This window comes from Salmo salar, chromosome ssa01 (genome assembly GCF_905237065.1).
Source record: "Salmo salar chromosome ssa01, Ssal_v3.1, whole genome shotgun sequence".
NCBI classification, from domain to species: domain Eukaryota; kingdom Metazoa; phylum Chordata; class Actinopteri; order Salmoniformes; family Salmonidae; genus Salmo; species Salmo salar.
In genome coordinates this window covers 46,566,036-46,593,073 of record NC_059442.1, presented here as the reverse complement: position 1 = coordinate 46,593,073, position 27,038 = coordinate 46,566,036, and the positions used below count along the sequence as shown (strand labels likewise).

Genomic DNA, 27,038 nt, shown 5'->3' with positions numbered 1-27,038 from the left:
ATATTCGATGAGTGTTGTTGACGTCAACCGCCTGTATTCAATGGAGAGAGATGCTATGCTAATAGCCTTATACCATGGATATGCATAAACTCTTAGAAAAAAATGTGCTCTTTTTGCTTCCAGGTAGAACACTTTTGGCTTCCATGTAGAACCCTTTCTACAGAGGGTTATACATGGAACCCAAAAGGATTTACCTGGAACCAAAAAGGCTTCCCCTATGGGGACAGCTGAAGAACCCTTTTGGAAGCCTTAGCTATCCCGAGGCAATTCCGATATGAAGTGTTTTTTTCACAAAGTTGCTGGAATGTCACGTGTCCTTCTTATACCAGTACACTCGTAACAACTTAAGCATTACGGGACTTCTATTAGATCAAATAAACCTTGCGTAGCAAATAAGGTATACATTTTTTGTTGTTGACCAAATTCGAAACTCTCTCATTGGAGTCCATACAAAAACTCCATGCTTGGTGGGCGAAACAACGAAAAAACGCTACCTGCTGGAGGGAGACAGATTTTCTGCCAAATTGGGCCTCCCTCTTCCTCTCTGCAATCATTGAACTTGTTTATGGTGACGAGGAGCGTTGTACAAAACAAATTCTTCAGCAATTGGATCGCCTCGAACCAATCAGAGTACCAAAGTCAATAACACATTTTCAAACCGCCGCTTTACCCACGTGTGTTCTGGCTCTGGCCCAACACATCGGATTCTGGGCCAATCAGACGGCTCCGAATCTGTTTACATTCGGTGAAGGGGTCGGGAGGTACTCATTGCAGAGAAGAAACGAACGTCTGTGGATGTGGTGTAGCATTTGGACGGAGCTACCCCCTGCTGAGTCCCCAACAACCAGACATTCCGGTTTTCAGGGGAAATTGAAAAATAGCCTGTGACACGACTTCCACTTCTGGACATTAAGAAGGAGACACTCCATCTTAACTCCTCCTCTACTTTTACTGGCTTTGTTGAACGGTGTAGAAGAGAACCTCCCCCTACAGTTTTTTTTCTTCTCATCAAGACTAGTATGTAGGGGATCTAGTTTCAGGCATTTATTTTATGCCTGCTACGTTAGGTTACAACGGAGCAAGGAGTCTGGGTAGCCAGGCAAATAGACGGTGGCAAGTTTGAACATCGTGGGTGAGATTGAAAAGTAGCTACTAGCAACAATAACGAGTCACTTCCAGGTTACGAATTTTGGAACATTTCAAAATAAAAGTCCCTCATGTCATAGTAGAAAAGTGTCAAAAACATTTGGTTTAGCGTTTCCCAATGTAGTTATAATGTTGCATCCTATAACGTGCACTATGCAAAACTGCAAAAAATACTGAATTAATATCATACACAGCGTTTTGCCGCATGCTTTTATTTTGATGGAAAAAACAGAAGTCTTAATGTGGCCAGCCGTCCCTGGCCACCGGTTGCTGAAGTGACACTTCACATGCAAGCTCCTCCGTTCCTTCAGATGATGTATATAAACCCTGGATTTCTGATACTATGTATTGGCCAATGAGAGGCTTTGAAGCCACCGGTCACCTATTGGCACTCCCCGGATGAAGCAGTCCTACAGTATTTCAATTAAATGTTTCAAGGACAATTATTTTTTCTGTTGTAACGAGGAAAGTAACATTAGAACTTCAAAAAATTATACTTTAAGGAATATTTTTTAATATAATTTTCAATTTTTTATTTTCATGTTTAGCTCACATAATATAATTTAAAAGTATGTAATAAGGTGTACGTAATAGAATAATCATGTCAAAAACAAATATAGCCATTCATAAATGCATTTCTATAGCTTCCAAAATATTATTTTGAATGGTGGGGGAGTGCCAAGATGGAGGCATGGTGGCTTCAAAACTGTTAGTCATCTAGTGTATATATAAATAATTGATTCCTTCTTACTGCGCTTTGGAAAGATATGTCTGTGGGTAATATTGTGAAAATGTAGTTAAAGACTTGCTTTCGCAAGCAGTGTTTTATGTTGGAATTACATTTTTTGTATGTTTATTCTACATTCTAAAGTCTACTTGTATGCTAGGCTAATTAAGCTAACGGATCACCATTGATATTACATTGTGTGTTAGCATGCTAGCTCCCGCTATGGTAGTAATTTAGCTACATGTTGTACAGAATCTATGTAGCTCTTTTGAGTGTTAAGATATTGTTTTCTTACGAGGCAATATGCATGTGAGAACATTGCATAGATGCTTAGTTTGTCCATACTCTGTTTACAGTTATTTTGTGACACTTCTAGCTATTTCTGCAAATCAATATGCTTGAGCTAGCAATCTTCTATGTTAGCTTGTGGTTAGAATGTATGCAGTCATTCTTTTTTGTGGGTGGGTAAGATTTATTTTATAAACAACACAAAACATACAAATGTTTTATTTTATTGAACCTTTATTTAACTTGTTATTTATAATGACAGCATAACCCGGACGACGCCATGCCAATTGTGCGCCACCCTATGGGACTCTCAGTCACGGCCGGATGTGATTCAACCTGGATTCAAACCAGGGACTGTAGTGTCGCCTCTTCCACTGAGATGCAGTGCCTTAGACCGCTGCGCTACTTGGGTGCCTGAGTTGGGCTCCCGAGTGGTGCAAATGACAACATCATACAAACATCAACTACATCACACCTACCCAGACCCACTAGCACACACCCCCATATCCAGCACCCGCATCACTTTCCGCCACAAGGCCTGAAACTGCAACATGTAGTTTCTCTCCGTAGCCCACGCAATATTTAAATAATACATCTTTTTATTTTTCCATTGTATTATTGGATTGTTTTATTTCCACGTTTTTAGTATACATTTTTCCGAGATAGGGGATCTCGCTACACCCCAATATGCCATGTCTTGAAATACACAGACAGGCGGAATAAAGTATGTTTACAATGTGATACTTCTGACAGCCAACTTTCTAGTTCCGCCCACAACTTCTGGACTTTATAGCGTTCTCAGAAAGCATGAATTATTGAGTCATTATTAGTTTTGCACTCAAGACATGACTCTGCCGTTGTGCTTTATAATTTGTGAATTTTGTCTCTTGTATAATAAATTATGTATGCAGTGATTCTATTCAGTCATATTTGTATGCTTCATGTAGATACAACTTGTATGTAGCTAATGTTAAAATTATTTTCACATATTCACATAGAAATGTATGCAATTGCTTTTGTTGTTAAGCTAGCTAGCTAGCTATTTGATATGATTGTGAATAGAAATGTGTTTTTACTTACGTTTGTTTGGTTGATTTTCATTAAAATAACTTCACTCTGAATTGCGTGCTTGTCTGTATTGTGAAAAATCACTTTGTTATATTGTACTGGAGTAAACATGAAAATATATTGTATTAACATGGAATTAGCAACAACGTCATTTTACAGCCCTCTTACTTCATATCTATCCTGTAAGTGTGAAGGTGGTACCATGTAACAACAGGGTAAGATCACGGGCAGATTTGTTGTCTTCGTGTGATGGAGTCGACAGACAGACAGACTGATAGATAGATAGAGGGAGAGTTCTCCATTAATAATATTTTATCAGAAAGGGTATAAGCCTGAGGCTACACTTGCTTAAGACTTCTGATCTCTGACCCTTTACCTCTGACCTGCTCCCTGAACCCTGGAAAACGATGACTAGTAACTGGGTCATTACTGTATTATAGCCATGTGGAAGGGCAATGCCTTCATCTTTATTAAGATTTAAATGCAGCCCAAAGTCTATGCAGTATAGCATACATACACACTGACAGACATGAACTGCCAGATGCTCCAATGATACCCGAGGGGGGTATTTGAGGTGTTATCAGGTATGAGTGTCATCACAACTGGAAAATGTCAATTTCCTCACCAGCCAATGAGGGCTCTCTGCTCCTCTCAGCCTAAGGACTGCCTAAGAACATACTCTCTGTTGTACATTATTTAATGTTTTTTTTTTTTTAGATTGTCTCCCCTTAACATGTGTAGACAATCAAACGTTTCACTATTGCCCTCCCCAGCTCCCGACTACCTCTGCTTTCATTTCATCAAAATGATTGCGCAATGAAGTCACTTTGGACCATGGCCATTGTTGCTCACTGTCTCTGGTCCATTGAGCTTTCAGAATAAAGAGTTTAACCAAATAGATTAATTTCATGATGAATGATGCCAATTCCTAAACAATAATGTTGTAATTTCAGACAACATACAACGTGTTACGTTCAGCCAGGTGTTTAAGGTAACACTACGCATCAATTCATAAATGCACTCTGTCAAGTTTCAGCAGAGTGAAACATATTTCCCAATCATATGACATTTAATAAAAATTTGCAAATGGCCTAACCCCCTAACTGTGAGTAGAAAAGTTAGTAGGCTTTTACCTCCGTGGTCGCAGTGCTCCTGTCCTTGGGGACTGCACTCTTTTGACTGTTGGTGGGGAAGCTCTTGATTGACACCTGGGTCATCGTCAAGAAGACTACCCACAGCAGGTTAACCTTCCTGTGCATTTTCTGCATGTCTTATCCAAGTTGGGACAACAGCTGTTGGTTTTGTCGGTGTTTGCTGGTGTTGCGATGCTGTGGTCGGTGTGGAAAGCAACAGCAGATATTTAGAAGCCGCTCGGCGTGCTGGACACGTTTTCAGAACCCTCGCCTCTGGTCCATAGCCTAAATATAATCAATATAAATCCGAAATCAATATGTAAGACTTTGCGATATACGATTCTTAATCCAATGTTGTTTGAAAGTGAACTCAGCTTTCAGAGCTGGAGCTGAATTTTGAAACAGTTTGATGCGTCTCGTCGGTGCTCTTTGCTCCCCAAATGCGCCATTAGGCTACTTCCAACAGTGACGCTCAAAGGTTACTTCAAGTATTTTGCACTGTGATCAATAATTCCCGTTGGCTCCTCTCCCGCCAATATCCAGTCTTAGTCTTGTACCAAAACCGTTTAGAACTAGATCAGGCTATCGGCTGGTAGCTATGTTGCCTACCTATCCTTCCTTGACTTTACACTGTCCAAAGACGCTTCGTCTCCTTACTTGCTCGCTTTCCATACACGCTTCTTCGGTCCTGCTATTGCAACCTTATAGTATACTCCTTTGAAATAAATGGACTTAAGTTAATCCCGAGTTTTAATAAGTAACTTTCTCTAACCTTAAATGCTGCTAACTGAAATATGTTCGCATGCGCTCTGCTGTGTCTGTTGTAAGGGACCTCTTGTTTGACTGCTTGAGAATAACCGTTTGTCATCTACAGTCGTCGCTGCTTCTCTCTCTGTCACCATCTGTTCAGTCCCAGTCACCTTCGCAGAGACCACTCGTAGTATAGTGGCCTCATTGGCTGAGGGCTCGATCCGCATCTCCCCTTTACGGGTGACGCTCTGAGGGAGGGTCTTACGTAAGAGCGCACAATAAAAGAGCGAAATCAGTGAATGAATGAGAGACCGAAATGAATGAAGGTTTGTGAAGGGGGTGATTTTAAATATGAGCAAAATGAAAGGACATTATGAAAGAGAGGAAGGATAAGGCCGAAGACGGTGGCTAAACAGAGAATGCTCCCGTTTGAATAAGTCTGGTTAGACACTCCCCGTTGGACTAGAGGGGCGTGTGGTTTAATAATGCAAATTGATATGGAGTAATTAATTTTCTTTGTTCGGGGATGAGCTTAATTAAATGACTTTTCCCACAGAGTTCCCATTTATCTCGCTTATCATCTTGTCGCAACGCAGTCTCACAATCAATTCGTGCATATATGCACATAATTCATTACAGCAAATTTCGTGCGTTGAGTTGCTTGTCCATATGCCAGAATTCCCCGTTTTGACTCCAAAGGTTGCAGAAGCCAGGGACACGAGTGTTGGGTTTTCTCCCAGACTGAAGATACATATGAAGTGAAGCTGATGACGGGTGTGACCTTGTAAACTAAAGAGGGAGAAATTATGAACTTCTCTCCACAGAGGGAATCAGAGATAGCGAAAGACGCAAGACAAAGACATGGCATGATTTACAGCGACCTACAGTATGAGCTGTGATAAACATGTTGAATTAAAACCACACCTGATTTTATGTTAGCCCTCAGACCGAACTCTCCCTTTGATAACCGATGAACCAGCTCTGAATTATGACACATGAGAAGGACAACACTATCAGGAAATCTCCCACTTCTTCAGGATTATACTGTGTCACAGAGAGCGAGCATGAGCATGCGAGTGAGTTAGTGAGAGAGATTCTGTGTTATCTCTGACTTCCGTTAGGCTGTCTTGCTAAGAAAGGAAAAAGTGATGTGTTTTGAGAGCAGGTGATGAAGGAGCTGTTGTTCAGCTCAAGGTATATGATGTGCTGGAAACAGATACAGTATTCAAAGTGATCCTGTTAACAGCTCTCAACACCTTTACACGTTTGATCTTAGCTTATTTTTTCTTCTGCACCACTCTTCCAATTCCATACAGTGCGTTCAGAAAGTATTCACAAACCTGACTTACACACAATACCCAATAATGTCAAAGTGGAATTATGTTTATTTTTTATTTTTACAAATGTAATAAAAAAAAAAAATGTCTTAAGTATTCAAACTCTTTGTTATGGCAAGCTTAAATAAGTTCAGGAGTAAACATGTACTTAACTAGTCACATAATAGTGTTTAACATGACTACCTCATCTCTGTACCCCACACATACAATTATCTGGAAGGTCCCTCAGTCGAGCAGGGATTTTCCAGGGACGCTTTCCAGTGCCTCACAAAGAAGGGCACCTATTGGGAAATTCATAAAAATAAAAAAGCAGACATTTAATATCCCTTTGAGCATGAAGTTATTAACTACACTTTCGATGCTGCATCAATAAACCCAGTTACTACAAAGAAACAGGCGTCCTTCCTACCTCAGTTGCCAGAGAGGAAGGAAACCGCTCAGGGATTTCACCACGAGGCCAAAGGTGACTTTAAAACAGTTACAGGAGAAAACTGATGGATCAACAACATTGTAGTTACTCCACAATACTAACCTAATTGACAGAGCGAAAAGGAAGCCTGTACAGAATACAAATATTCCAAAACATGCATCCTGTTTGCAACAAGGCACTAAAGTAATACTGCTAAAAAAAATAGCAAAGAAATTAACTTTATGTCCTGAAAACAAAGTGTTGTGTTTTGGGCAAATCCAATACAACACATTACTGAGCACCACTCTCCATATTTTCAAGCATAGTGGTGGCTGCATCATGTTATGGGTATGCTTGTAATTGTTAAGGACTGGGGAGTTTTTCAGGATAAAAAGAAACGTAATGGATCTAAGCACAGGCAAAATCCTAGAGGAAAACCTGGTTCAGTCTGCTTTCCCCCAGACACTGGGAGATGAATTCACCTTTTAACAGGACAAATTAGCTAAAACACAAGGCCAAATCTACACTGGAGTTGCTTACCAAGAAGACAGTGAATGTTCCTGAGAGGCCGAGTCACAGTTTTAAAATCTACTTGAAAATCTATGTCAAGACATGAAAATGGTTGTCTAGCAATGATCAACAACCAATTGAGAGTGCTTGAAGAATTTTGAAAATAATAACGGAAAAATGTTGCACAATCCAGGTGTGGAAATCTCTTAATTTATTTAACCTCAATTAAGAACAAATTCTTATTTACAATGACGGCCTACCTCGGCCAAACCCTAACCCGGACGACGCTGGGCCAATTGTGTGCCGCCCTATAGGACTCCCAATCAGGGCCAGTTGTGATACAGCCTGAAATCGAACCAGGGTCTGTAATGACACCTCTAGCACTGAGATGCAGTGCCTTAGACCGCTGCGCCACTCGGGAGCCTCAGTTCTTAGAGACTAACCCAGAAAGACTCACAGCTGTAATCACTGCCAAAGGTGCTTTTAAAAAATATTGGCTCAGGGGTATGAATACTTATGTAAATTAGATATCTGCTTTTCATTTTCAATACATTTGTACAAATTTCTAAAACATGTTTTCACTTTGTCATTGGTTGTAGCGGGGTGAGAAAAAAAATCTATTTAATCCATTTTGAATTCAGGCTGTAACATAAGAAAATGTGGTATAAGTCAAGGGTTATGAATACTTTCTGAAGGCACTGTAGCTAAAGCAAAATTAAATGGAATGTGTGAAGCAATTAGTCATCAGGCCTCATTCACAAACTGACTCAGAGTGCTGATCTAGGATCAGTTTTGCATTTTAAATCATAATGAATAAGAGGTGGGGTCTGGTCCAAGATCAGCACTTCTACTCTGAGACGCTTTCGTAATACAGGCCCTGATGTGTAATAAGTCAATAACAATTCATTTGTAATAAAACACAAAACATTGTTACATTATTTTAATGACATTTTGATGTCCGTAACATGAGTGAAACAGTTACAAATAGGTGATCCACTGATATGTAGCAAACACTGCCCTTTTCTTTGATCCAAAAAAAGTACAGCTATTATTTTGCACTATTTGTAGCACATCCAAGTTATGTTAGAACACATACATGTATTTTTAAAGCAGTTGAATGGCCACTCACCCAAGAGACAGGTCATCCACACATGAGGCATAAGGACTGTTTAAATCTTAAGACGTTTGACATTAAGACTTTGAAACCTCATCAGTATCATGTTGTATTTCTCTTTGTGCAAACAAGGAAAATAGAAATATACAAAGACATTTTTACACACATCCAGTGCAGATTTACTTCTAACTTTTTGCTTTTGGGGGAAAAAAAATAGCTAGCTGAATGAGTCAAATCATTCGTCATTGTGAGACAGTTCTGTGTACAGTAAGAAAAATTAATGAAAATCTATTTAGTTCTCTATATTCAATATTTAAATGATCTTAACGTCTCTCCTCCAGCTCTTTGCAGGTCTCTTATATTAATAAACTCTCAAAGAAAGATTCCTTTTTTTTTTTTTTTACACAACAGAACATGTCCTTGTCTTCAAAGAGATATATCAATTTCATACATTAAAATCAGTAATTTTGGAATGAGTTCAGGTTGTATTTAAAAACAAAGCCACAGGAAAGAGTGTTTTATGTAGCTAGTGCGTACAGTTGAGCACCTTGTTTCTTGGTGTACTAGCAGCGTCAGTGACTACGTCATACAGTACATGCATCGCTAAGGTGTTCCAAACGATAAAATACTCATCAGTAGTGATTGCACTGAGGGCATGTGATCAGTCAGAGAGGTGTAAAAGTATGTACATGCAGGACATGGCTTCAGAGCTGCCATTGATAAAATGTAAAAAATAAAAATAAAAATATTTTTTTTGGGGAGAAAACATGGAAACATGGAAACATGAATAAATAAATACATCTGTACATTACACAACTCTCTCTGTCACACACACATTTGGTTAAGACTAAGTCTGTCTTGACTAAGTCTGCCTGCCCCCCCCCGATAGATCCATTTCCCTGGATACCAGACTTTTTCTACTGGAGTGGGTGGAGTTTTCCCAAAACCATCAATACTGGGTCATATAGTTGTTTATCCCCCTAATAATAACGTTAGGATCGGGGTAGAATAATCTGATCCTAGATCTGTGGTTAGGAGCTACAGCTGAAACAGCCTGGAACCAAGGGCTAGTGGATATGAGCGAGGAGGAGTGAAGTGCACATAGCTCATCTGAAAGTAAAGGCCTTGGTACAACGTCTCTCACTCTGACCTGTTATGAGATATAGTAATCTGTAAATAAAAATCATAAATAATTTGGAAAGAGAATAGATAGTTAGAGATTCAAGTAAGACACGGTTCCTGGCTGCAAGTTAGAACAGCAAAGTTTAGCTCCAGGACTCAGTTACACCAAACATGCATCTCAAAGCACTCCTAAACTGTACATCATAGCAATACAATCACTGAGTAGGATAACGTTTCCCCTTGACACTGATCTAAGGTCAGTTATACATTTCACCCCCAATGGGTAAGGATGGGTTTTGTGGAGGGTAAGCTGGTCCTAGATCTGTACCTAAGGGAAACTTCTAACAGAAACTCACGGTGTGTTTTATGATCTTTAGAAATCACCATGAGTTTGTTTGTGTTGATTCTTCAACTCCCCATCTCTCCTCCAAAATTTTTAAATACTTCGGTTCGGGATGAGTATCCCGAAAGCGTCGTAAGCTACAATTAAGTTGGTCTTTCCAAATCACACCGTTTCTCCCAAACACACAGAGTCAGAGATGACATGACATAGGCCTGACATAAAGCAGCTACAAGCACACATAAGCAGTCCTCAGTCTACTAATCCTCCAGAAACAAAATGCCACAATAAATTAAGAAGCAGACCCAACATTTCATTATAAGACAAAACAGAGGTAAGAAATAATCGTTTGAAAAAATAAATGTTTTCCGTTTTTTTTTCTTCTTCGCCATGATGCAGTGAGTTCCCTGGTAAAATAAGGCAGGCATGTGAAAGTTAAAACCTTGTGTTAGATGAATAAAGTGGTTCTGTGACATCAAGGCGAGCACATTTTGGTTTTGGGTGTGGAAGACTGCCAGTCCAATCTGGTCTAGTACACTCTGGTCCAGTTCAGTCTTGTATCTCAGTCGAGAGAGGGCAGTCTCTTCTGTCTGGAGTACTTGACCTGCAGCAGGTCTCCTACCTCACTGATCACACTCAGGGCCTAACCATAGAGACACAAACACACACCATAAATGTAACATTATCACACAGATCTGAAGACACACATACACACTAATGATCACACACACGCGTCATGCCTGCAGAGACACACATTACTGATTACACTCAGAGCCTGACAAAACAAACACACACCGTCTTGCTTTACATGTATACCGATGGAAGACACACTTACACCAAAACTCACGTCTACGTCTAACTCAGGCTGACTACAGCTGTCTGAAGCTACCATTTGATGTTAGTCAGTTGAGAGTGATGCAAGCCCTCCCAGATTACTAACACATGGTACAGCAGGATCTATGATGGGAGAAGACTGGGACTTGAGAGAGCAGAGCTAGCATGGGGATCTCTCACACAACTCACTCATCTACAACATGACTATCACAACAAGACCCATAATGGCAGAATCTCACTATTGGCCAGGCACGAAAGAGGCACAGTGATATAAGAGAAGAAGAAGAGAGGGAAGAGAGGTGATACACAAATCAATGTGACACCAAAGAATGGATAGCAGACAGCAGTTACAGTTGAAGTCGGAAGTTTACATACACTTAGGTTGGAGTCATTAAAACTCGTTTTTCAACCACTCCACAAATTTCTTGTTAAACTATAGTTTTGGCAAGTCGGTTAGGACATCTACCTTGTGCATGACAAGTCATTTTTCCAACAATTGTTTACAGACAGATTATTTCACTTATAATTCACTGTATCACAATTCCAGTGGGTCAGAAGTTTACATACACTTAGTTGACTGAGCCTTTAAACAGCTTGGAAAATTCCAGAAAATGATGTCATGGCTTTAGAAGCTTCTGATAGGCCAATTGACATCATTTTTATGTCAATTGACATCATTTGAGTCAATTGGAGGTGTACCTGTGGATGGATTTCAAGGCCTACCTTCAAACTCAGTGCCTCTTTGCTTGACATCATGGGAAAATCCAAATAAATCAGCCAAGACCTCAGAAAAAAGACCTCCACAAGTCTGGTTCATCCTTGGGAGCAATTTCCAAACGCCTAAAGGTATCACGTTCATCTGTACAAACAATAGTATGCAAGTACAAACACCATGGGACCACGCAGCCGTCATACCGCTCAGGAAGGAGACACGTTCTGTCTCCTAGAGATGAATGTACTTTGGTGCGAAAAGTGCAAATCAATCCCAGAACAACAGCAAAGGACCTTGTGAAGATGCTGGAGGAAACAGGTACAAAAGTATCTATATCCACAGTAAAACGAGTCCTATATCGACATAACCTGAAAGGCCGCTCAGCAAGGAAGAAGCCACTGCTCCAAAACTGCCATAAAAAAAGCCAGACTACGGTTTGCAACTGCACATGGGGAGAAAGATCGTACTTTTTGGAGAAATGTCCTCTGGCCTGATGAAACAAAAATAGAACTGTTTGGCCATAATGACCATCGTAATGTTTGGAGGAAAAAGGGGGAGGCTTGCAAGCCAAAGAACACCATCCCAACCGTGAAGCACGGGGGTGGCAGCATCATGTTGTGGGGGTGCTTTGCTGCAGGAGGGACTGGTGCACTTCACAAAATAGATGGCATCATGAGAAAGGAAAATTATGTGGATATATTGAAGCAACTTCTCGAAACATCAGTCAGGAATTTAAAGCTTGGTCGCAAATGGGTCTTCCAAATGGACAATGACCCCAAGCATACATCCAAAGTTGTGGCAAAATCGCTTAAGGACAACAAAGTCAAGGTATTGGAGTGGCCATCACAAAGCCCTGACCTCAATCCTATAGAAAATGTGTGGGCAGAACTGAAAAAGCACGTGCGAGCAAGGAGGCCTACAAACATGACTCAGTTCCACCAGCTCTGTCAGGAGGAATAGGCCAAAATTCACCCAACTTATTGTGGGAAGCTTGTGGCAGGCTACCCTAAATATTTGACCCAAGTTACACAATTTAAAGGCAATGCTACCAAGTACTAATTGAGTGTATGTAAACTTCTGACCCACTGGGAATGTGATGAAAGAAATAAAAGATGAAATAAATCACTCTCTCTACTATTATTCTGACATTTCACATTCTTAAAATAAAGTAGTGATCCTAACTGACCTAAGACAGGAAATTTTTACTTGGATAAATGTCAGAAATTGTGAAAAACTGAGTTTAAATGTATTTGGCTAAGGTGTATGTAAACTTCCGACTTCAACTGTAGATATGAGAGAGAGAGAGAAAGGGCCAGAGCAAGAGGGGAAGAAGGGGAAGAGAGTGTGAGAGAAAGACAGACAAGGAAAGCACTGCTTTATGTGAAAAAAAGGGGTGATGGAAAATGTATGGGAGAGAAGGAGTGCGTGAGATAGAAGAAAGTAGAGAGAAAAACAGATGCATTTGAGCTGCTGTGGATGGCAAGAGCATATCAGAGAGCATTATGGGCAAGTGGAAGCCCTCACTCCATCCACCAGGGTTGGAGTCTATACGAATTGAAATAAGTAAATTCAGGAAATAAACTGAAATTCCAATTCAACAAAACACTTTTTTTCCTGTGAATTCTCAATAAACTGAAAAGTAGATGCAATTTTTTTTTTTTCATTTTTGAATTTTAAATTCAAATCACTTCCTGAGGTAAATCCCACACTAGTCAACTTTTTAACTCCCAAAACCACTGACTTAGCTTTATATAAGCACGAGTCTAGTTACAACTATGATGAAATACAAAACGTGAATAAGAACTTGAGGAAGAAAATGTAAAAATGTGTGATTCAATTAGGGCTGGGCGATATGGCCAAAATATTATATAACGGTATTTTCTTACAACATTTGGATGGTATTTTTAGTTTTTGAATAATAAAAAGGTCTACATATTTTTTATTTTACCTTTATTTAACTAGGCAAGTCAGCAAAATTCTTATTTTCAATGATGGCCTTGGAACACTGGGTTAACTTGTTCAGGGGCAGAATGACAGATTTTTACCTTTTCAGCTCGGGGATTCGATCTTGCAACCTTTCGGTTACTAGCCCAACGCTCTAACCACTAGGCTACCTTCCACCCCTTTATGAGTAGTGAGTGATCCTAGGGTGGCAACACATACATTCTAAGTGATTTCAATGTCTTTCTCCATTATGATTGTTTTATAATGTTCAATTCAACCCAAACATTTTTTGCACTTTTATAATTTCTGCATTTCCTGCAGTCAATTGCAGTGGTGGAAAAAGTACCCAATTGTCATACTTGAGTAAAAGTAAAGATACGTTAATAGAAAATTACTCAAGTAAAAGTTAAAGTCCCCCAGTAAAATTCTACTTGAGTAAAAGTCTAAAAGTATTTGGTTTTAAATATACTTAAGTATCAAAAGTAAAAGGATAAATAATTTCAAATTCCTTATATTAAGCAAACCAGATGACACCATTTACTTGTTTTTTTTATTTACGGATAGCCAGGGGCACACTCGAACAGTCAGACATAATTTACAAACAAAGCATTTGTGTTTAGTGAGTCCTCCAGATCAGAGGCAGTAGATGACCAGGGATGTTCTCTTGACAAGTGTGTGAATTGGACCATTTTCCTGTCCTGCTAAGCATTCAAAATGTAACGAGTACTTTTATGTGTCAGGAAAAATGTATGGAGTAAAAAGCACAGTATTTTCTTTAGGAATGTAGTGAAAATAAAGTTGTCCATTTTTTTTTGTAAAGTACAGATACCAAAAAAAAACTACTTAAGTAGTACTTGAAAGTATTTTTACTTCAGTACTTTACACCACTGCTCAATTGAGAATGCTGCCACATAGGGCTGCATGATGTGATCAATTGTCTAGGACTTATTTTTAACCAACTGTTGCAATTGCGATTTGACTTGCGAATTAGAGCAAAACTGTTGGAATCATGGAAATAGAATGACTATTCTAATTCCATAGTTAGAATATAATAGTGGGCACTGAATACAGTGCTGTTTGAGATGACAATGAATTAAAATGCCAGGGAGGAGTTATTGTGACAGGGTAGGAACTAGTGTTAATAAGTGTTTCCAAGGGGACCCTATAAGCATTGGCTACATTGCATGTTTTCCCTTAGCTACTTCATGTAGCTAACATATTCGTGCTTCGCATATTCCTCTTTGATTTAGAAGATACTGTTGCACAAACATGCTGATTTAAGTCTACACCATCACTGTATCAGGCTGTATTAGCTAGCTACGTTTGCTATTAAGCAGTACATTTATTAGCGAGCTAGCTAGCTATTAGCATTAGCAGCTAACAATTAGCATCTCACAAGATTTAGGACAACTTGCTAATAAAAGACTAGCTGTTTGCTGATGTAAGGAACACAAACGAATAGTGTCATTATAGAACGCTAGTGGATTTATATTAAGAAGAAAAGTGAAAACAGCGTTGTTGTCATCAACATTTTTGCATGTGCTGCATTGACCATGCAGACTGAAGGCAAGTGTCTCGTGGTTGAGGAACATGAAACGCGCTCCTTGAGTGACAGGGGGAGTGGCTAGTTCTGTGTGGAAAGTGGCACAGAGAGAAAGAGCAGAGAGAGATGACTCAAGTAGCGAAGTAAACTATAAAAACTGGCATTACACACGGCGTATCACATTTAACAAACCAAACATTCAAATACTGGTATAGAAGGTTAAGTAAAAACCTAAACCGGTCCCTGCATCAATACCGGTATATCATAAAATACGGTATACCGCCCAGCCCTAGACTCAATGTGAAAACAGATAACGTCACATCAAAGGGCGGTTTAGGTTCTAGGGGGAGGAGAGGGAGGAGAGAGGGGGTACAGGCCTTTGTGAAAGAGTGAAGAAGTTAAAAGAGGATAAAAAAATAAAAGAGGTGGAGGCAGAGTGAGTGTGCTTTTCAGCAGAGTTAAATGGGGACTCCTGGGAGAGAGAGAGATTAAGAGAGGCTGTTTGATCTAATGCCAGCAATGAGGGGAGGGGAGATCACACTTACATACACCCACCCTTAAGGGGGATGGGGGGTAACCTACCAAGGTAAGTTTTATTTTCTCTATCCACCCCATTTTTCAATCTGGCGACCCCACATGGGGTCCTGTACCCAAGTTTGGGAAACGCTGCACTAGGAAGTGGAAGCTATAGAATGGAAGAAAAAATGGAAGGACACAGGACCATGAGTGTGCGCTCTTTATGTCTTTGGTGTGAAAATGGTAGCCATTTTGTGCCAAGCATGGGGGGATAGTTACCGTGTCGAGCATGTCTTTGGTGTGAGCGGCAGAGATACAGAATCGTGCTCTGGACTCAATGATGGGTGTGGCTGGAAAGCCCACCACCACCACCCCGATGTTCCTCTTCAGCATCTCTCTACCAAACGCCCTGAGAGAAAGAAAGAGAGAGCGAGAGACAGAGAGAGAGAGAGAAGGATAAAGAGAGAGAGAAGCATAAAGAGAGAGTAGGTGCGCCACCAAATATGTATTTAAAGTTTTGAGCCTAAATTGAAAAACAAAACTGCATTCAAGCCACTTGGTTTACTATAAAGCTGAGGAATGGGGCTGGGGAAAGGTAACCTCTCATATTCATAGATTAAACTATGAATGCCAGGGCTGACTCACCCTATCTTGGCCGGCATGTAGAGCATCATGGGAACAACGGGCGAGTCGTTGTTTCCGTAGATGATAAAGCCCATCTCTGTCAGTCTCCGACGGAAATACAAAGTGTTCTCTGCCAACTGCTGCACGCGATCACGACCTGGACACACACACACACACACACACACACACACACACACACACACACACACACACACACACACACACACACGTTGGGGTGAATTTTAAAGAATTTAAAAATGAGTAGCTAAAGCCTGAACCTACTCAATTTTGGTTAAAGCTCTAAGTTTACACAGTAACACCCTCCAGTGGTTTGTCCTCTGTCCAGACAGACAGACGATGTTAACCCCGTCTGTCTCTCTGTTACCATCTAGCTGTAGCCTTTATCAGACTCGTAGAGCTCAAGACAGACCCTCATGCCCCAGTCACATACTACAGATCTCTATCTATTCCAACAGAGCATTGGGGCTGCAGGTAGTCTGTCTGTCTGTGTACGCAAGCCTATGTGTGTGTATGTGAAAGGGTCTGTCTGTGTACGCAAGCCTGTGTGTGTGTGTATGTGAAAGGGTCTGTGTGTGTTTCAAGGGCTGAAAGCATTACGAGCCAATTGATCACAACTTGTACATACACATTGGTACACACATCTACATCAGCCTTTGAAAGGAGGTCAACACACTTTCTAACCAAGCTCCTCGCAGTAATATTGAGGGAGAGCAGAATTCCGTCTGTTCCTTTATTGGCTATGAGGCGGACGGAACAGTTTCGGAGGGTCAGCTTGCATTTCTGCACGCCTCGGTTCTCACTTGTCAAATATTCCGCGCATGCTAAGGACTCGGGCCCAGGAATTTCCCCTTCCCTGACGATTCCCCCCTGCTAGTTGCCCCTCTGCCACCGTTGGCCAGATGCGCTAAGCGACACCTTCAAGTCACTTTGCGGTGGCACATTCCTGCCTGGGGTGCCAGGCTGAACAAAACACATCATCCCCAATTGAGAGCTACACAGAGAGTGACACACACACGTCAGGATTGGTTTATGGAATGCTGACGTTTTTGCTGAAACGGGGGGGAGCAGCAATCACTTGAGCGAGAGGAGAAGAGGAAAAGCGACAAGTGTGGGAACGTGACAGGGGATCATTGGACTCGACATGTGTATAACATATGAAAGTTGACTTGATTGGCTGATTAAGGGGGATAGCTCTCTCTCTAACTCCTTCCCCCCAAACATATGTTAACATTGCCAAATCAAGTGATTCACTGGTTGATGGCACACTGTGGTATTTCACCCAATAGATATGGGAATTTATTCAAATTGGGTTTGTTTTTGAATTCTTTGTGGATCTGTGTAACCTGAGGGAAATGTGTCTCTAATATGGTCATACATTTGGCAGGAGGTTAAGAAGTGCAGCTCAGTTTCCACCTCATTTTGTGGGCAAGTGTTGCACATAGCCTGTCTTCTCTTGAGAGCCAGATCTGCCTACGGTGGCCTTTATCAATAGCAAGGCTATGTTCACTGAGTCTGTACATAGTCAAAGCTTTCCTTAAGTTTGGGTCAGTCACAGTGGTCAGGTATTCTGCCACTGTGTACTCTCTGTTTAGGGCCAAATAGCATTCTAGTTTGCTGGTTTTTGGTTAATTCTTTCCAATGTGTCAAGTAATAATATTTTTGTTTTCTCATGATTTGTTTGGGTCCAATTGTGTTGCTGTCCTGGGTCTCTGTGGGGTCTTTGTGATCAGAGCCCCAGGACCAGCTTGCTCTTCTCCAGGTTCATCTCTCTGTAGGTGATGGCTTTGTTATGGAAGGTTTGGGAATTGCTTCCATTTAGGTGGTTGTAGAATTGAACGTCTCTTTCCTGGATTTTGATAATTAGCGGGTACCAGCCTAATTCTGCTCTGCATGCATTATTTGGTGTTTTACGTTGTACACTGAGGATATTTTTGTAGAATTCTGCATGCAGTCTCTTAATTTGGTGTTTGTCCCATTTTGTGAATTGTTGGTTGGTGAGCGGACCCCAGACCTCACAACCATAAAAGGGAAATGGGTTCTAACTGATTCAAGTATTTTTAGCCAGATCCTAATTAGTATGTCAAATGTTATGTTCCTTTGAATGGCATAGAAGGCCCTTCTTGCCTTTTCTCTCAGCTCGTTCACAGCTTTGTGGAAGTTACCTGTGGCACTGATGTTTAGGCTGAGGTATAGTTTGTGTGCGTGCGTGCTCTAGGGCAACGGTGTTTTTGGAACACCTTTATTTTTGTCTTACAGAGATTTACTGTCAGGGCCCAAGTCTGACAGCATATGTGCAGAAGATCTAGGTGCTGCTGTAGGCCCTCCTTGGTTGGTGACAGAAACACCCGATCATCAGCAAACAGTAGACATTTGACTTCAGATTCTAGTAGGGTGAGGCCGGGTGCTGCAGACTGTTTTAGTGCCCGCGCCAATTCGTTGATATATATGTTGAAGAGGGTGAGGCTAAAGCTGCATCCCTGTCTCACCCCACGGCCCTGTGGAAAGAAATGTGTGTTTTTTGCCCATTTTAACCACACACTTGTTGTTTGTGTACATGTATTTTATAAATGTGGTATTTTTTCCCCCCAACATCACTTTCCATAAATTTGTATAGCAGACCCTAATGCCAAATTGAGTCAAAAGCATGAGAAGACTTTGCCTTTGTTTTGATTTGTTTGTTTGTCAATTAGGGTGTGCAGGGTGAATACGTCGTCTGTTGTACGGTAATTTGGTAAAAAGCCAATTTGACATTTGCTCAGTACATTGTTCTCAGTGAGGAAATGAACTAGTCTGCTGTTAATGATAACGCAGAGGATTTTTCCAAGGTTGCTTTGACGCATATCCCACGGTAGTTATTGGGGTCAAATTTGTCTCCACTTTTGTGGATTGGGGTGATCAGTCCTTGGTTCCAAATATTTGGGAAGATGCCAGAGTGAAGGATGATGTTAAAGAGTTTAAGTATAGCCAATTGGAATTTGTGGTCTGTATATTTTATCATTTCATTAAGGATACCATCAACCTCACAGGCCTTTTTGGGTTGGAGGGTTTGTATATTGTCCTGTAGTTCATTCAATGTAATTGGAGGATCCAGTGGGTTCTGGTAGTCTTTAATAGTTGATTCTAAGATTTGCATTTGATCATGTACATTTGTTGGCTGTTTGTTCTTTGTTTGGAGAAGTGGGTTAACCATACATCTCCGTTTTGGATAGATAACTCTGCACACAACCCCCCTGAAAACATATTCCCACCCTTTCGACTCCATCCCCCCCCTCTCTCCCTCTCCTCCGGCTGTTCACACACACTGTGGGAAAGTATATACCCGACAGTGCAGGACTGACAGCATAGTATTATCACTGTGTGTATATATCCATCCTGCAAGGTCAGTCAGCCCATGCATGCCAGAGATGACTTGCACACTGGGCAGAGAGAATCTCTTAGGGCTGTCCCGAATCGATAATGACCTTGATGAAAACAAAATGGCAGCAGGCTGCTTGGTCTGGTTCTGAGTCACTATCCTCTCATCTTCCTAATGGAGCTGTGTGTTGTGTTTCAACTGATACTGGACACTTGGCACTGCCCACCAATACACAAGACTACTGCCACTGCTGAGGGAGAGAGAGTAGAGGGAGGGGAGAGAGAGAGAGGGAGGAGGGGAGAGAGAGAAAGAAAGCGAGAGAAAGGAGGGGAGGGAGAAGGAGGAGAGAGGGAGAGAGAAGGGGGGCGAGAGCGAGGAGGAGAGGGAGAGAGAATGGGAGAAAAATAACACAATTTCTCTAACTCACGTTCACCCTCACACAAGCACATACTCGTTGCCATGTTCTCCAGCCATTTCCCTAATGAACCCAGCCTTTCCCCTCCAGAGCTGTGATCAGCTACATAAACTGTGAGGAGAACAAATGTATTAAGACCCAGAGCAGGGCTGGCCATCTGAAAGCAATAAGGTCTTACAGGGGGAACAGTGTGTGTGTGTGTGGAGTGGACGCTGACTTCAAGCTCTTCAGTCAGAGTGTTCTCTCTCCAGGGGGATGGGGTGCAGGGCTCTCCAAAGAAAATCTTTCTGGGGTACCCTTTCAACAGCTAGTTTCACAACACACACACACGTACGCAGTGGCACGGGCACACACACGTACACATACACACTTAACTCCTTCCAGACACGGGGCAAAAGGATCTGGAGTGAAAGATGGGGGGGTGGAGAGATGAAGGAAGGGGGAGGGGTGGAGGGGGAAAAGGAGAGGGATTGAGGGGGGTGGAGGGGCGAAAGAGCTTCCAGATGTAGGGGCTGTTTCCCTTTCAGATGAAAGTTCCTCCTCACTTCCTTCTCATCTGAGAATGGGGGGGAGAGGAGGAGGAGAGAAGAGGGGGAGGAGGAGAACGAGGGATAAGTACAAAACACCCACAGCGATTTGGAGGTTTCTACACCAGCTTCAGTTCAAGGGCTTCTGACAAGCAGAGATGGTCAGAACACACACACACGTAAGCATTTCGATGAACGATGTATACCATGTGTATCCTGTACATACGACTAATAAAACTTAACACACATCTCTGAGTAGTAGTAGAATAAGAAGCTGGTTTGGAAGCTCTATATGCCAATGTCCATGCAAAAACGGGTTCACACACACACACTTACACACAGCCATGGAAAGATGAACTGCGTTAGAAGACTCTGGATTCTGTATCTAAACCATGCAAAGTAAAGACAAATGCCAGGTAGAGACAGAATGAGGCAAGGACAGTGAGTTAATCACATCTAAATTTAAGACCGTTCAGAGACCAACCTTCTCCAATCTAATGTACAGTTCAATGTCCTGAAGAGACGATGGGACGTCTGACATCACTAACTCTGGACCCCACCTTTTCTCAGGAGTCAGGGGAAGTCAACACCCCCACTCTGAGATGGACGGGCTGGAGTTGGTATGGCCCGTCTCAATGTCAACCAGATATCATGCAAAACCTGTTTCTAGCCCGGATCCATCCAGTCTTAATCCACTCAATCATCCAACTGGATTCAAATCCAGTGAAGACAGATTTTGAATCAAAACAAATGAGTTGAGCAAAAGCTTCTGTAAGTAAGACACATGGTTGTTAGCCATGTTCAGTCCTTGGTAGAGCAGTGGCACAATGTTCATCAAGGCACGAAATTGTCGGCCATGTTCAGAAATACATGCCTCCCTGACATGTACCCTACTGAAGATGGGGGGGAGAGAGACTAGAGTACCATTTCCCATCTATCCGTCGCACTTCCTGCATCTCCGTCTCATTTCCTGTCTGCCTTGGCCGTCACTCCGGATGAGACCCACATGCTCCCAGGCGTGACTGAGACCTCCCAACTTCCCAAACTCACCGGGAAAACCGTAATACCAGCGTGCATTCCCGAATGGGAGTTTTCCCTGCGTGGAAACAGGGATTGTTCCAAAGACTTTCTCCTGGGCTCCAGAGATAATATTTATCCCTTCAACATGTTCTTAGGATTACAGTTTACTCATCATCCTGTGACAACGGCTTTGTAAGCCACTGCGAAGGATAATAACACATCTAACTCAACGGCATCTTGCCTTTTCACTTCAAATCTTATTCACCTGTGAAGCTAACTTGGATCCATCACAGCAGCTTTGTACAAGTGATATACAATATACAAAACATCTTTATAGTATTGCCTGTAGAAGTTGAATACATTATTAGAATTAGTCTATCTGGGTGTGAGGCTTGCTGGCTGGTGCTTTGCAGTAATGGCTCCACCTCTGCTTCTTGTACTGATGAGGGTCTGGTAACAGAGATGCATGTCTCTCTTTCAGTAACATCTTATCCACTTGTTTTGTAGGTCGCAGTGGCTACTTAACCTTTATTTAGGCAGCGAGTCCCATTGAGACAACTGTCTCTTTTGCAAGAGAGCCCTGCATGACCAGCAGAAATGACACATTCAAAAATTAGACAACTAATGCTTCAATCAAGGCAGGAGCATGGACAATACAAAAACACTATTATAAAAAAAAGTGGTTTTGTTGGTGAAGAGGTCCTCCAACAATATGAACTACCCGAAAGGCACAAATGCATCCAACTGTAGGGTATTCCGAAGATTGAACAAATACATAGCTTATGGAACAATAAGAAACTATTGTGCTACACCATGTCCTAATGAACACTGCCCTGGTCTGTGGTCCTGATAAGGCCTGGGCTATCCGTGAAGAATGACTGGGCTTGGCTCATAGATCTGAGAGGGTGTTTTTACACCCCATTTAAAGGCCACTTTACAGGCCTGTAACTCCAGGGGTTATAGCTCTACTGTACTAGTGCCTGGCTAGGCATGCTGTATAAATTACACTGGATGAAAAGAACCAAATCACACCATAGACTGAGTATATATATATACTGTGTGTGTGTGTGTGTATAAAAAAAGCCCCGTTCCCACATAGTGTAGGATTAATTATCTGTGGTACACAGAGGAGAGAGACGTGCTTTGAAGGTCTTTTGATGGTTTTCCCATGAACTTCATCTCAGTGTTTTATCTGTGGACACTGGAAGGTTGAGTGAGAACCAAGCATGGATGGTTTTAACATCACCTCTAAAAGGCCAAGACGCAGTCTGAAAAACAACACAGAGGACGAGAACAGAGGAGAATGTTGAGGCTGATACATGGGTAGTGAGACTACGTGGTCATCTGTGACATCCACTCATATGCACTGTGAACTGTGAACAAACATGGCCACATCCTAACTTGAGATACGTGTATGTGACTAATTCTCACGCAAATCCTACACTTATCAATGCATGATCATTTCTGTGAAAGGTCAAGTTACACGCACACCTCTCTATTTCAGATTCTGCTCTAAGAGTGGTGACATCAAGGGGGAGGGGGCAAGCGTCCCCCTCTAGCCCATTGAAGGACCACCCTGATGGGGGTTTAGAGGGTGTCGGTCCCCCTGGGGAACCACAGGATATCCGGCCACCTATATACGACCTCCAACTGAAAAAAATGTACATTGTGCATCCCGCACGCACACACACAATTATATAAATGCACACACTCATGCAGGCATGCACACACACACACACACACACACACACACAGACCCCTCCCCCAATTTGATTGCTTTTCCAGTCATGACCCAGTTCACACACACAGCGATCATTAAAAATGCCAATTAGCACGCCACTATGCTAAACACATGACTGACTGTCACTGTGGCCACAACATCACAATTTTGCAATATACACTGATGTCATTGACAGATTCAAGGTATGGTCAGCTCAGTGGTCAATCAAAGGGAAAGGCGGGGAGGACAGCTTAGTTGTCACACAAAGTAAGTGAGAGGCGAGGAAAAGAGCCAGGTATGCCAATGTGTCCTTCAACAGGTGTTTGACATCTTTGGAGCAGCTCTCTATATACAGTGAATGAAGGGTGGAAAAAAGGAGGAGAGAGGATCTAGGATGAGTAGTCAACCTCCTGAGGCTGCAGAAAGGGTAGGATGTCTTTGTCTGGCAGGAGTATGTGTATCAGATGTGGTGAGATGTGGACAACCTTGAACAAGGCTATGTTACAGAAACACAGTCACTGAACGTACGCTCGAATGTGCATGCGCGCACACACACACCATGGTTTCCGTCAATAAATTTAAAAAAATCCCATTGCAAAATAAAGTTTTTTATTAATTGATGGAAATACCAGTCGATGGAAATAAATTTGACCGTCATGTTTATCGGTCTATAGGAACATTTGCATAATTAAAAACAAAATTGGCCTGGTTGTATTTTTGTTAGTCGTCATGCATCTTATTTATCCAACACAACTACACGTGCACAGCATACAGACTATTTTGAGTGGGATTTCTCCTGCTGCTCCTCAGCTGGTTGCAGCTGGAGTAAAACATGTGCTTTAAGAAGACCATTCATTCACTGAGCAACGATTCTAAATGCAATCGCGTGTTACAAACTGTTTTGGTGAACGACAGAAAATAGCTACTATTTTTATTTCTCAACTCTTAATTGAAGTGTTCCTCCCATTCAAGTGCAGGCAACAGTCTATCAGCGCGTCACCCACCACTTTACAACGTGAGCTGGAGGCAGAACGCATTTTGAAAACATACTTAATTGTTTGAAACCTGTATGTTTTACCTCATATCATGAGGCATGTCTCACCTTGGTTCAAAGTAGCCTATAGGTAAAATCCGACCATGGAAACGTGGAGGCAATTATTTTATAAAGACTTCATAGGTGGCGCATACCATCTTAACATTTCTACTGTTCAGGGTGTCAGTTATGATTTTCATATGTGCAACAGTTTACTGTGAGGAACTATAGTTTTAATATATTATCATTCACAATGGATGTAAAAAACAAAACAAAAAAACAACAAAAAACACCTTTCAACATTTCTGAGCAGCAGGCCAGGTACTTCTATGCGTGCTCAGGCTCACTCCTTCAACATTATCAGGACAGAGAAACCAGACCCATGCTCAATGTTCACATGGAGCACTCCAAACAAAAGACAATGAAAACATTTACAAACTTCATAGATGGTTACTCTGCAAATGACGTTTCCACTCTGAGAACGAGAAAGGTAAATGACTGTAATTAATACATGCATTCAAATAAATTAAACGTAACCAAATGACAGGGATTAACGGTACATTTACTACTGGTGACATACGTAATGGGGAATTGATTAAAAAAAAGAATAATCAACGGTAAAACAATTCACACAAGGAAACAATGAATGCGCAAGAATTGGCAGGAGACAGCTGAGCCATTCTGGAGAGAGACTCGCCTACAGTGCATTCGGAAAGTATTCAGACCACTTGACATTTTCCACATTTTGTTAAATTTCAGTCTTATTCTAAAATGGATTAAATATTTTTCTTTCTTCATCAATCTACACACTACCCCATGACAAAATGAAAACAGTGTTTAGAAATTTTTGCTAATGTATAAACAAAAAAACAGAAATACCTTATTTACATAAGTATTCAGACACTTTGCAATGAGACTTGAAATTGAACACAGGTGCATCCTGTTTCCATTGATCATCCTTGAGATGTTTCTACAACTTGATTAGAGTACACCTGTGGTAAATTCAATTGATTGGACATGATTTGGAAAGGCACACACCTGTCTATATAAGGTCCCACAGTTGACAGTGCATGTCAGAGCAAAAACCAAGCCATGAGGTCAAAGGAATTGTCCGTAGAGTTCCGAGAAAGGATTGTGTCGAGGCACAGATCTGGGGAAGGGTACCAAAACATTTCTGCAGCATTGAAGGTCCCCAACAACACAGTGGCCTCCATTCTTAAATGAAAAAAGTTTGGAACCACCAAGACTCTTCCTAGAGCTGGCCACCCAGCCAAACTGAGCAATCGGGGGAGAAGGGCCTTGGTCAGGGTGGTGACCAAGAACCCGATGGTCACTCTGACAGAGCTCCAGAGTTCCTCTGTGGAGATGGGAGAACCTTCCAGAAAGCCAACTATCTCTGCAGCACTCCGCCAATCAGGCCTTTATGGTAAAGTGGCCAGACAAAGCCCCTCTTCAGTAAAAAGGCTCATGACAGCCCTCTTGGAGTTTGCCAAAAGGCACCTAAAGACTCAGACCATGATAAATAAGATTATCTGGTCTGATGAAACCAAGATTGAACTCTTTGGCCTGAATGGCAAGTGTGAAGTCTGGAGGAAACCTGGCACCATCCCTACGGTGAAGCCTGGTGGTGGCAGCATCATGCTGTGGGGATATTATTCAGCAGCAGAGACTGTGAGACTAGTCAGGATCGAGGGGAACGGACCAAAGTACAAAGAGATACTTGATAAACCTGCTCCAGAGCAGTCAGGACCTCAAGACTGGGGCGAAGGTTCACCTTCCGCCAAGACAACGCAGGAGTGGCTTCGGGACAAGTCTCTGAATGTCCTTGAGTGGCCCAGCCAGAGCCTGGACTTGAATCCAATCGAACATCTCTGGAGAGACCTGAAAATAACTGTGCAACGACGCTCTCCATACAACCTGACAGAGCTTGAGAGGATCTGCAGAGAAAAATGGGAGAAACTCCCCAAATACAGATGTGCCAAGCTTGTAGCGTCATATCTAATAAAGACTTAAGTCTGTAATGCCAAAGGTGCTTCAACAAAGTACTGAGTAAAGGGTCTGAACTTAAGTAAATGTCATATTTCTGATTTTATTTTTTATACATTTGCAAAAATGTCTAAAACCTATTATTGATTTGGCATTATGGGGTATTGTGTGTATATTTTTGAATAAGGCTGTAACATAACAAAATGTGGAAAAAGTCAAGGGGTCTGAATACTTTGCGAATGCATTGCATACCTTTGCCAAACACCCCTCCCCTTCTTCATTTCTCAACATTTTAAATTATACTCAAGACAGACACATTATCTTCAGACATATTTTAGACGGTTTTCACTGACGGCTTGTGATTTGAAACAATCCACAGAAATTTGATCCTTGACTCCTCTGTGGCTAAGACATGCTTTCTGGGGATTTATTTTGAATTATATTATTTATTTCTGTTTGAACAGGAGTAATTATACAGATACACTGCTCAAAAAAATAAAGGGAACACTAAAATAACACATTCTAGATCTGAATGAATGAAATAATCTTATTAAATACTTTTTTCTTTACATAGTTGAATGTGCTGACAACAAAATCACAAAAATAATCAATGGAAATCCAATTTATCAACCCATGGAGATCTGGATTTGGAGTCACACTCAAAATTAAAGTGGAAAACCACACTACAGGCTGATCCAACTTTGATGTAATGTCCTTAAAACAAGTCACAATGAGGCTCAGTAGTGTGTGTGGCCTCCACGTGCCTGTATGACCTCCCTACAACGCCTGGGCATGCTCCTGATGAGGTGGCGGATGGTCTCCTGAGGGATCTCCTCCCAGACCT

General features: G+C 41.6%; 2 protein-coding genes across 3 annotated transcripts in view; both read right to left on the bottom strand.

Moving 5' to 3' along the window:
* The window catches only part of ism2a (isthmin 2a), a 52,051-nt gene extending 46,757 nt beyond the window's left edge, over window positions 1-5,294 (bottom strand). The window contains exon 1 of the mRNA XM_014196118.2: window positions 4,363-5,294. Within this exon, the coding sequence (XP_014051593.1) occupies window positions 4,363-4,497 (135 nt within the window). The 5' untranslated portion in view covers window positions 4,498-5,294. The remainder of the gene's footprint in view (window positions 1-4,362) is intronic.
* A 2,999-nt stretch (window positions 5,295-8,293) lies between these two features.
* sptlc2a (serine palmitoyltransferase, long chain base subunit 2a) overlaps window positions 8,294-27,038 on the bottom strand; it is a 48,827-nt gene continuing 30,082 nt past the window's right edge. The window contains exons 10-12 of one of the 2 annotated variants that reach the window (XM_014196119.2): window positions 16,139-16,274; window positions 15,773-15,902; window positions 8,294-10,587 (exon numbers count right to left, since the gene is read on the bottom strand). In XM_014196119.2, coding sequence (XP_014051594.1) covers window positions 10,507-10,587; window positions 15,773-15,902; window positions 16,139-16,274 — 347 coding nt within the window. In that variant the 3' untranslated portion in view covers window positions 8,294-10,506. Of the gene's footprint in view, window positions 10,588-14,218; window positions 15,065-15,772; window positions 15,903-16,138; window positions 16,275-27,038 lie in introns of those variants that run through there. The other variant, XM_045718542.1, reaches the window with a different exon arrangement.